The sequence below is a fragment of the Dermacentor variabilis genome, chromosome 10 (assembly GCF_050947875.1).
Source record: "Dermacentor variabilis isolate Ectoservices chromosome 10, ASM5094787v1, whole genome shotgun sequence".
Classification (NCBI taxonomy): domain Eukaryota; kingdom Metazoa; phylum Arthropoda; class Arachnida; order Ixodida; family Ixodidae; genus Dermacentor; species Dermacentor variabilis.
In genome coordinates, this window is record NC_134577.1 from 38,621,831 (window position 1) to 38,634,002 (window position 12,172).

Consider the following 12,172-nt stretch of genomic DNA (forward strand, 5'->3'; position numbering starts at 1 on the left):
CTGTGGGCAAGCTTTAAAAAAAATGTATGCCATGTACTTTCTTTTCCCTCTTGGTGTCGGGTCCAGAGAATTTTTACAAATAAGGAAGTTCACAGACTAGCAAGTATGCTTAAGACAGTGGGGTTATAATTGCTGGTCATGACTGGTAGGTTGTACCTGCCTTTTGCAACATACCACCAATGAAAGCGTTCTCTACAAACCCTTCAAGATAGATCAAGGTTAGGAGTGACTGCATAGAATCGATCCAATAAGCACACTGTCACTTCAAATCAAGCCAAGATACGAGGGATCTCCGAAACGGTCCAAATAAGGGAAACACTGCCATTGCAAGACCACTATCACATCACACACGGTAGTTAAAATAAATGTGCATATGTTTAAGTTTCCGTAGACATTGGTGGAAAACACGGAAAGGTTTGTTCCCACTCGTTAGCAAGACATTTTGAGTATGGCAACTTTACCACGTTTTTTTTTTCCCCCCACCTTCGGTGATCTTTAAAATAGCAGGCTGCTTGAAAGTAGAAAAAAAAAAAAAACTGAAGCCAAGATCCACCGTGTGATTTTTACATACAGCATGAACCAACAAAAAGAATGCAACATGTACAAAGGGAATCCTTCACGCAACTTTAAGAAGCTCTAATCACATAAAGAGGTGGAACTAGTCATTCCTTTGATCAAGCATGCTTGCGATGCGGTTAGCACTTATGTGTTGGCAGTTCGACAGTTTTAATGTTGGTACTTTGAGCTACGCAATCTAGTGAGCACAATAAAATGCGCAGAGTGCACCCCCACAGCTCTCGCTAGTTTTCAGCCTAAGCTGATCCTTGATGTTTTGCATGCTGAACTCGTGCAACCTTTGGCCACCATGGAATAAAACAAACTTGTCACAAATGCGACTTCATGGTCACTGAGGATGTCAGCAATGTTTCTTAATGAACGGTAACCATAAGTATGCACAAGGAGTGGGAGGGGGGCACTAACCCTCTGCCCATCTTGGCCTATTCAGGACAGAAGACAAGCCGAGCTCGCGAAGCGCAAACTTGCAAAAGATGAATGACAAGCCCAACTTGACCGGCACTGTTTCATAATTCATGCAGCCCTTGAGACAATTTGAGTTCATGTGTTGCTGTGTTGGCTGTTAACACCAGATGGCGCAAGCGGCCCATTGAACGAAGTTTTGAATGTTAACCTTTTTTTACCGTTGCCAGTCACCTATTTTAAAAGGGCATCTTCGTAGTGCTGAAAAGAAAGGATGGTGATTTAGACAGTCGAGGTTCACGAGGCAAATTTTACAATACAGTGCATGTACAGTGTTGAAACATGCAACGTCAAAATGTCTAATGAAATTCACCAGTGTGCAGTGATGGCTTCCTTTGTTAGTTTGCAGAATTGTTTGCATTCACAAAAAAAGTTCCTACATTTTGAAAAAAAAAAAAAAAAAAAAAGCCCCTAAAAAGGAGGAAACGAAGGACAGATAGGAGGTTGTCCCATGCAGACCAGCAACCTTCTGCTGGGAATGGAGCAAATGGAATTGACAATCATCGAAAAACACATGAAAACATATACATGCATACACACACGCATACATACTATGCACAATTGTTCACTTTCATCCTACACAATGTATAATGGCTCAGTCTAAAAAAGCGGTGTCTCGTCCAGTGATGCAAAAAATATCAGTTTGGCTTATACCCGTGTAAGCAAGCAAAGATGCAATGGCCGAGTGTGAATGAAGAAACGAAAGAAAAAAAAACCGTTAGGTAGAGTGTTGGGTGATCGCATGTGTCGTTGAGGTCTAGCTAAAGCGCCACACATTTACATGACACTACAGCTTGTTACGTCATGCAAGTCTGGTCCCTCAGCTCATTACCAGATTCATTACCACATATGCAGCAGTTGTTTGCCTTCACTTCAGTTGTTTGCCTTTTTAATCTGCCACAAAATTGTTGGCTTGAGAAATTTTTATCGAGGAAAGTTTTCGTTTTGAAACCTATGTATTTGAAAACACTAACTCGATTTCTATATTCCATAATCTATCATATGCAGTAGACAAAATTTTGTTCTTAAACCCCTCAAAAATTGTCATTGTCCCATGATAACAAAAGAGCCCACAAGCCCAGCGAAATCAATGAAAAACAGAAGGAATGAAACAATAGCGCTCATGCCTTAAACATAAAGAGACAAACACGACACACTGTTTATTTGAATAGCCTACCTACGTTTACTGAATATCACTGTGTACTCACTCTCCACGCACACAACCATCACAAATAATAAATAATCACATAATCAGCATGAATGATGAAGCAGTGAACCGTGAAGTAGGAAAGTTATCTGGAGATACTCTCCTCGGCCAAACAACATGGTTGACACCCGATGCTGTAACAATCCAGAGTTCGCAGGCACGCACAGAGTATATTTTCATAAACAGAGTTGAAGTGCCCTTAAGCACCGTGGCGCACGAAGTGTTATGTGTCTTGCCCTCGTGTTTGGCTGCCTTCTAGGCAGCCAGTAGTAGGTCGAGCTGGTGCAATCCATTTGGACATCCTACTAAGGTTTCCTCCTTGGCCCACTAAGGAGCCTACAGGCTCCGTTCGTCCAGTGGAGGTATTACAAATTGCAGCTGCCAATTGTGCACTTCTGCATTTACCGAGACTTTCATTTGATTGAGTCGACAAGCTCCGAAGATTATTTACATCTGCATAAACGCAGAGACAATGATTGGCAGTGTTTTCAGTGCTTAGACACATTGAGCGACTTAGATGTCTACTATTGCAATAGTTTTAATACAGCAGGGCAATGAACAAAGTTACATGAAGGGAACCTTCTGCCAGTGCCTCCTCATTGTGCATTTGTATATTTTTAGATGCAATTTGTGAATTTACTACAGCTATGTAATTTCAAATCTGCAAAAAATTGCTATCCAGATGTTCAATAAAAAATTAATTTTCTGAACGCACTTTTGGATTTTTCTGCCGGCACTTAAAGATTCGAGAAATATTGAGTTATGTTCATACAATCGGGAGGAGTTGTGTAAATTCAAGAGACTTTCAGGCAAATTGGAAAGAGTTGACAAGTTCTCTGCACCCCTGGTGGCTGTCTTGTTATATAAGAGCACTGCTTGCAAGTAACACCACAGCCCAAACACAATTTCACGTCAAAGAAAATTAAAGCTTTTTCACATTTATTTCTGGCCACGGAGTGTATATTGGTATGAAGGAAACAGTGAAATTATAATCGAGTAAAAATTTATTATATGGTAATAATTTGCCATAGATTTGCTGAACCAAAGACAACTGAGAACTCTCTCCAGCATGTGAAAAATGCTGGTATGGATTCTACATTAGGTTTCCTGCACAAGTGTTTAGGCAACAAATTCAGCACCAAAAATCATCCATAGGCTTCGTGGGGCTAAGAAAATAGAAACCAAGACTGCTGCATAATGCCGATTTATAAGCAGAAACTACAAATTTATATAACAAGCAGCACACAGTTTTTACATTAAAGGGACATCTTTTTTTATTAGTAACAATCAAGCAAACACACCACGCGCAGAAATATATGTTTGACTTTTAAATACAATGCAGCCAATGGTACTTTTATACAGTATGAAATGGTACACTGGAACGCACACTTAATAAAAATACGTTAACGGCTGCTCGGACAGATGTGAAGGTTTTGACAACTGCCCAGACATGCTGGTCAAGGCAGTAAATATTGTGAAGGGCGTGTTTCCACATGCACTGCTCGCTGCGATAAGCGGGCATACAGTCTCCAGCGCATGTGCCGTTAAAATCCACAATCCACTAAGATGCCACAGACTTTAAAGGAGACGTGGCAGGTTTTTCACAGTCGTTTGCCTTCGGGATTTCCTGAAACCAAGTAAAACACAATTTCACTGATTAGTAACTGGTGCAATGGTAGCAAACACTTCAGAAAAGTGCCGCCCTAGCTTTCACCCCCAATGCACTATTACCCTAAATATTCCTCCGAAATTGCCCAGCAGAAGGTAATACACAATTGCCTGCTGTGCTGGCTGCCAAAATACCGTATTTACTTGAACAATTGTTGAGCACGAATACAGGTCGACCCATATATGTTGTGCTCTCCGAGAAATAAAAAAGAATTGCTCGACTACAGGTAGACCCATTAGAAACGGTGCATTTAACGTTGGCTGCCTCACACATGCTTCGAGCCTAGCTGCCTCAGCTTCCTCCATGCGCTGCAGTATGTGTGCTCAGGCATTAGTCCACCCTCTGCCTTCCTATTTTCTGCTTTTTCTTTATCAGCATGAAGTGATGAGTTCACCATGACGCCACATTTAAAGGGAAAGTGATCGTGTGTGGCGAGACTGACGGAAATCGGGCTGCATCATGGGCATTCAGAGTACCCGAAACTTGCATGTGAGATGGGCGCAAACCGAAGGAGGTGGTCTTCACAAGGAAAGCAACACAGCGGATCGAAACAGGACGTGTACACGACGATCCACTTGAGCGATATGATCGCCTCGGCCCCACCTTGAAAGCGATCTGCGCTGGGCCAAGCGCAGGTGGTGCCGCGCTCCCTCACTAGAGTGTTACGACAGCGAGTTTCCACAGTCATCGAGTGAGATGTGTTCATGTTTGCTTGTGCATGTCACACCATGCTTGTTAAATTAGTTATTACTGTACTGTATGGGTGCGCACTAGAATTGAGAATCCCTCGCGGCTCCGGCGGCAGCTCTGTTCCACATTAGAACTTCATTAGCTCGGTACTTCTGCCAGCTTTGATCACAAATATAGGTTAGGACTTTGTAGTTACGAATATAAGCCGACTGCTAATTACAGGTAATATTTCTGAAAAGAATGGTTTACATATATTTGAATAAATACGGTATTACTATCATGGCCAACAAGGTGTTTAAGGGAACCCCAATGAGAAACACCAGGAAAATAGCAACTTATTACCTTTCGGAAAATTCTGTAATATTTATATTATGAGCCTACAGCGAGCGCTCTCTAACTCTCTACCTTTCTGACAAAGAAAATAATTATTACAATAGAAAAATAGAACCAGAGATATCATCACTACAGAACTGCGAGAACATCAAAAACATCTTGAAAAAATGAGAAAAAGACACTTCACAACATGTTCATTGTGATTGTGGCAAAGGCCACATCACAAGGATTGTACAGCGGTCCAACAAGCAAAAATATAGGTGCTCTACACCAACCTAAAACAAAGGAATGCACACTGACATCCAGGACTAATCTTATGGTTAAGGTGAAAGCTCGAATTCTGTTCATGTTTCAAGGTCGTGTTGTGAGGTACAGAAAATATCACGCGGTTTAAGGCCAGAAGCGAACCAAAGCATGTCCCTTCTTGTGTAAGAGACGAGCGGTGATTAATGATTAGCAAAGTTAATTCACAGTTGATCAATGATTGGTTTAAGATGTATTAAGGAGGATTATCAATTCGGGTAGATTAAGGGGGGGGGGCGGCCTACGAAAACCAAAACATTGCAATAAAGTCGATTTTTGAGAAACCATATTTTTGGGTTGTATGTCTCATAAAACTACCTGTTCTGTCAGCACCTAATTCAACCGTAAAGTACCCCCAAAAAATGCTACTTTTGAGGCCACTGTGGCCAACAAAACACGCGCAAATTCCGAAAGTAAGTCAAACTTCGCGCGCGCGCCATTCCCGGCCCATGCGGCCTGCCCGTGCCATCTTGGTGTCGTTTTGACCGTGAATTCGTCTCTATTTTGCCGCCTTGCAAAATGGCATCGTCGGTGCGGTTGAGTTGCTATTGGCGTTTTCCCGCAATGTGATGTGGAGCGCTGATTGGCCGGAGCAGCGCGTTTAAATTCCGCAGGCTAAAGCGCACTTGCCATTGGCTGCTCTTAGGCATTAGTTAAAGACACCTGGGAATGTTATTCAGTATGTTCAGTTCAAGCAAGCAGACTGCTCTAAATGAACTGACTGTGTACAGGAACGCTCTATATAGCCACAACATTGGTCTGTGCCACAGTCAAGCAGAAACATTTATGAAGCTTAATGAAATATTCACAAACCTCCCTGACCGACTGCTTTCTGCAGCTGCCAGCAAGCGGCGACAAGTTTATGCTAACGCCGTTGCTACAGCAGCTCGCATCCCCATAAGTGAAGGCGAATTCATACTTTCTTGTTAAAAACCAGGCAATTAACTGTGGTGTTATACTAAACAACATAGACTGCAAAATGCGATCTGTCAGCAAAACTTGAGCAAGAACAGTGCAGCAGTGAGTGCAAAACCTTTTTTTCGAAGAGGCGCAGTGAAATTTGCAAATATGCAAATTCACAGAAAAAGAGCTATATATCCTTTTGCTCACGACTCATTTTGTGCCAAGATTAGGAGAGAATCTGGCGTTGCAGACATTCAACCATTTCACGGCTGCCCGGCCACCGGCAAGGAAACCTGGCGCTGCTGCGTCATAACGGAACAATGGCCGGCTCGTTATGAGGTCGGATGAACTTAATCGCGTTGCGCGATGCTGCGGTTTCGGTAGTCCCGCTTCACTTGCGCATATGCATAATAATTGGCAGTGAATGGGCTCTTCCAGTTTTACCTGGCTTCAATGGTTTTCCAAAACCCATTTTTCTTTAATTCCACAGTTACATACCGTATTTATTCGCGTATAACCCGCACCAAAATGTGAAAAAACGCGTTTAAAAAGTGGGGGGGCGGGTTATCTGCGAATTTTTTCCTTGGGAGGGGGGGGGGGGGTCGGTTTCACCGCAATGTGCGGCGGCCTCCCCGTGTAGTCCGCCATCCCCATCGTCATCGACGCTTGTCAAGCCGATGAAGGGCCAACGAAAGGCCAGCATTGTTGAGCCTCGCGTTAGGCGCTGTTTAGTGTACTTACCCCAGTTTGCACTGTTTGCCTGCTTTGTTTTGGCATCATGAGTGCGACTCGACGGCAGTGTTTCACAGCGAAAGAGAAGCTAAAGATTATAGCCGCTGCCGAAGAAATCGGCAACAGAGCTACTGCAAGACAGCATGACGTCGACGAGTCGTGCATTCGCGACTGGAGGAAGAAAAAAGAGAGTCTCGAAGCAACGAACCGGAACAGGCGAGCGTTTCGGGGTCCGAAGACTGGCGCGTACCCCCACCTCGAGACGCAGCTTGCGAAGTTCATTGAGGAGCAGAGAAGTCGTGGCCACGCTGTTTCGACTGAGATGGCGCAAATGGAAGCCCTGAAGTTGGCCCGGGAATTGAACATTCCACGTGAGTTTCGTGCAAGCCGTGGATGGCTTCAGCGCTTCATGCGAAGACATGGATTTTCTATGCGGCGGCGAACAACCATGTGCCAGTGGCTTCCTGAAGCCTACGAGGAAAAGTTGTTGAACTTTCAACGATATGTGATCGCACTTCGGAAGGAGCACAGCTATTTGCTGTCTCAGGTGGGAAATGCTGATCAAACACCTGTGTACTTTGAGATGCCGATGGACACGACCATGGAAAAAAAGGGCTCCAAATCAGTCAGCGTGCTGACCGGCGGAAATGCCAAGCTGCGCTGCACAGTCATGCTATGCGCTTTGGCTGACGGCACGAAACTGCGCCCGTATGTCATTTTCAAACGCAAGACGCCACCTGGCATTCCACTGCGGTAACACTGCCCCCAGGAATCGTTGTGCGTGCGGAAGAAAATTCGTGGTTGAACAGTGGCCGAGTCGGTGACTGGCTTCGAGTAATCTGGGAGCGAAGACCAGGTGCCTTGCTGGCACGCCGGTCGATGCTCGTACTAGATTCCTTCAGAGGCCACTGCACTGATGCGGTGAAGGCTCGCCTTGCCGAGACCAGCACCGACCTCGTCATAATACCTGGCGGCATGACGTCCATGCTACAGCCACTCGACGTGTGCCTGAACAAGCCGTTCAAGGCACACGTGAAGCGGCTGTATGCCCAGTTGATGGCCGACGGCATTTACGCCCTCACACCGACGGGACGCGTGCGAAGGCCTGATATTCCATTGCTGTGCCAGTGGATCGTGGATGCGTGGAAAGCGATACCGGCCGATTTGGTGCGCAAAAGCTTTAAAAAATGTGCGATCAGTAATAGTCTGGATGGTTCCGAGGACGACTACGTCTTTGAGAGTGGCGATGAAGCCTTGGATGGCAGTAGTGAGAGCGGCGACGATTAAGAATCGGATAACCAGTGACGTGGTGGCGGTCGTTTGAATAAATGTTCTGAAAACGAAATGATCACTGAGTGTGAGTTGCATCTTTCTAGCGCTCATTTTTTTTTTCAGGTAAACGTGCGGGTTATACGCGAGTTTTTTTTTTTTTTTCCGCCGAGTTCAAAGTTAGGGGTGCGGGTTATACGCAGGGGCGGGTTATACGCGGGTAAATACGGTACCTGTCAACCTAGGGACCTCAAAATTCCGGAGAATTGCTGAAATGTACCTGGGAATGGGGAAGGGAGGCTACGACGGTGCTCACACAGTTGGTTTCTTTTTTGCAAAGCAGGTGGGTACAGTCAGAAACAGCTGTCCTGCATGCTTGTATATTCAACGAATGCATACTATGTCCTGTTCACCGAAACATTTTGCACATGCTTTACTGCATAACATTGCTCTAGTGCAATGAAGCTAACCTAAACTCACCGAGGCCAGGGGTTTGCTGGAAGATTCGCCATTGGTGTCGACGGCCTCAGGCTTGATCTTCTTGGGCGTGGCAGCGGAGCTTCCCGCAGAGCCGCCTTCGTCACTTGTTCTCTGCAATGCGTCCGGCTGTTTTGTCCGAGAAAACAACCTTCCTCACTTTGACATGCAAGAAGGCTTTGGATGGTGCAGATGCAGCGTGCTCTACAGAACATGCTTCCACGATTAGCAGTAACTAAAATTTAGCCATGCTCAAGACTCAAAACAGAGTGACGTAGCAGTTCCCATGCAGAAGCAGTTAGGCGAGGATGTTGAGGCACAAAAACAGCCAATGTTATGAAGCACCAGGCAATAGTGCAAATGAGTGAAATGGTAATAGCAGCAGCAGCAGCCTTAGCTCTGCGCAACAAATAAGATGTCTTCGAAAAAAAATTGCAAATCAAGTCGGATATTCTCAAATACGAATAAAAAGAAGATGCATACAGAAGCGAATATTTTTGAATTTCTACCAATTGATAGCAAGCTTAGTGGCATGAGACCGGAACTTTGTCACAATTTAGATTCTTTCTCAACAGCTCTTATGTCAACCTCAACTGTCCTGACATACTCTCAGCCCGCGCGTGACGCCTCAGTGTTGCGTTTCACTGCTTTAAAGAGTTTATTTTGGTTTGGATGAGGGACACCTGCATCTCGACATCCGCCAATACTGTTTTTTGAGCTCAAGCTCCTTCAAAACGGCGGCAGCACGCTTCCTTTCTCGTATTTTAATCTGTAGGTCCTTTCTGTTCTTGTTCTCCTTCCGCCTCTTGTTCGCCCCACAGACCATTTGAAGCATCTTCTTGGTCAATTGTACAGTCAAAATCCCATTTTTCAAACTCCTTGGGGGTTGCGAAAACGTCCGAAAAATCGGCCAGTTGGAAAAAATGAATGCATGTCTTTTACTGCCTATCAGGGCTTGAACCGCCACAGGTACATTTGAAGAAGCTCTGAAGGCCTGTCAGTACACGTATTAGGCATACTGGTGCTCATACTGTGACAGGAGATAGCAGGTGAATGTGTGTAAAATGAAGGAATACACACTGTGTCCTGTGGCAACAGCCCCTTCCCATGCTTTTTATGCATCACTGCAATACTTTTGCCTGTGCTTTACCAAGTAACATTACTGTATAGAGGTGAAGCTGACTTTCGGAAACTACATTATGCAACAGAAGCTTTTAGAGCTTCGAAGCCAATCGCGATGACCACAAAGGCGGAGTCAGTGCCATTGCTCACAGCAGGAAATTCTTTCAATGGAAAACACCACACCCAATGGCAAGAAGCTTAACAGAGAATGTCGAAGCAGCTAGGCCTAGCATTGCCACAGTGGTGGCTACGGCTGCCAGCGGATCTGCGTGCGAGAGCGCCGGTTCGAGGCGACAAGGTAATCAAAATGGTGGCGGTCGTGGCTTTGATTAATGCCGGAAAAATCCGGAAACTGAGACGGCAAAGGGTTATAGCATCCAAACTTGCTATGTTCTTGTACATTGACTCTATGGGGTACGTGGTGAAGCTGCGAAGCCGTCCAAACTATCGGGCATGTCCCGAAAATCGGGCGTCGGGAAAATCGGTCAAGTCAAACTGACTGTACGCTGGCAACTTCTTCCAGCCAACGACATGGCATCAAAGACGTTTAGTTACGGTTGCTGTTACTCCAGTCAGCATTAGGGCAACTTTTGTTCCCTTTCAATAAAATTACAGCGAATTTTCCCTGATATAAGCACAAATTTCCCGAGTTTTTCCAAGTATTTCCAGACTATTCAAAATCCCTCAAAATTTTCAGTTTTCCCAGTTAATAGACACTCTGCTCCTGGTTCACTAACTCTGTCTGACGACAGCACATGCCACTGAAAGAAACCTCACCGGAAAAATTCATGCTCTCTGCTGTGGTGCCCGTGCGACGACCAATTAAAATGGTCTGCACCAAATGTGCAAGAAAGAAGCAAGTGAAGCAGTATCAGTCTGATATGGGTTAAACTTGCTAAAACATCACCAAAGAATGAGAAGGCTGGTATCAATGGCACAGCTGTAACATTACGCAGCAGCGAACAAAGGTTTCTACAAAATATGTGATTTGGTTTTTCTGATTGGCAAGGCAACTCACTTCATATGTATGCTGTCTACTACAAGCGAACTTTAGTTGCGAGTTAGCACTTGTCCTGTGCCAGCCTTCCTTCGTCCCATTTAAAGGTGTGCGTGCTCGTTAACTGCAAGTACAAACTGACTAGCCCAGCAGTATATTCCTTTACCGATTTCATTTGTAGTTAAGAGATAATGAAAAAAAAAAAGAACCAAACCTTTCGCTTTATCAGATGTGTGATGACGTTGACTGGACGGCTTGATTCCTGCACGAGACAATGGCAAACTTGACATATTTGAAATGTCTCATGGCACATTCAATAAGAAATAAACCACTGTCAACAAAACGGCAGCAGTAGCGTCAGTTGCACTCACAGGTCCCGAATCTGAGCTCTTGACTGGAGATGTTGCCTGCAAAAAGGGATTGGAAAAAATAATAATTTAGTAAATTTGGCACTGGACAAGTATAAAACAGTTGAAATAAAAACAAACGTAAACAAACAACACGAGTGTGCCTGTGGCATTCTTTTTGTCTCATTTCTCTGTGTGCTGTACATCGATCATTCACCACCAACTTTCCCAAGCCAACTCTATATAAAACAAAAAACCAAGGAGGCTTGATAGACGGGCTTGCTTTATGATGTGTACAATTCTTTATAGGTCTCATCAACAGGCCAATGGAGTGACAGTACCAGGAAAGCCTACTGCCTCTGGGCAACCAATGCTTGGCATTCCCGCAAAGTATGCATTAACTGTAGTGCAGTTTAAGGGGGGACACTGCTCCTTGCGGCGAAAAAAACTGCGAAAGAATTATTTTTTGAAAATGAAATTTTCGATATCTACAGCTAATATTCCTTTAATTCACCAAGTTTCGAATCTCACGGAAGAGTATTTTGTCCGTAATATCAATTTATAACATCTGTGAGCTGAATTTCGCGCAGACGGCCTTTTTTATCGCGGCGCATAGCTCTTTTTCTATGCGCACGATCGCAGTCATCTTGGTCTCATCGGACAGAGCAGCCTTCCTTCTTTAATTTCCCGCCAAAAGTGACTCCGTCGGTACACCAGTGACGTTGAAATCCAGGGAGAAAAAAAAGTCAGAAAGCGTGATCCAATTCGTTGACTAGCGCACGTGACCAAAAATGCGTGCTGTGGTTGGCTGCGCAAGGTTCCTGTTGTCTGCTCCACTCCACAGGCGACACGACGACGCGTCTCGTCGTAGGTTTGTGACAAGTGCCCAAATATGTCCGATCCAACGGGGAAGTTCGCCATGAGGCACAAGTTCGGCAAAAAGAAGCGATCAGCTTATAACTTTCAGAAGTGCTCCATTCCTTCAGAAAGCATCGAGAATAGCTCGCCACCAACCGCAAAAAATGCCGCAGCCGCGGACGAAGTAGGCCTAGCCAGCTCGCAGATTAAAAATTATGGGGTTTCAC

General features: G+C 44.8%; 1 protein-coding gene across 6 annotated transcripts in view; it reads right to left on the minus strand.

Annotated features, from left to right (window-relative positions):
* Positions 1-3,431: 3,431 nt before the first annotated feature.
* The window catches only part of LOC142560344 (protein HGV2-like), a 31,534-nt gene continuing 22,793 nt past the window's right edge, over positions 3,432-12,172 (minus strand). For 5 of the 6 annotated variants that reach the window (XM_075672358.1, XM_075672357.1, XM_075672359.1 and 2 more), the window contains 4 exons: positions 11,112-11,147; positions 10,955-11,002; positions 8,625-8,750; positions 3,432-3,872 (listed from right to left, as the gene is read on the minus strand). In XM_075672358.1, coding sequence (XP_075528473.1) covers positions 3,807-3,872; positions 8,625-8,750; positions 10,955-11,002; positions 11,112-11,147 — 276 coding nt within the window. In that variant the 3' untranslated portion in view covers positions 3,432-3,806. The remainder of the gene's footprint in view (positions 3,873-8,624; positions 8,751-10,954; positions 11,003-11,111; positions 11,148-12,172) is intronic. The other variant, XM_075672355.1, reaches the window with a different exon arrangement.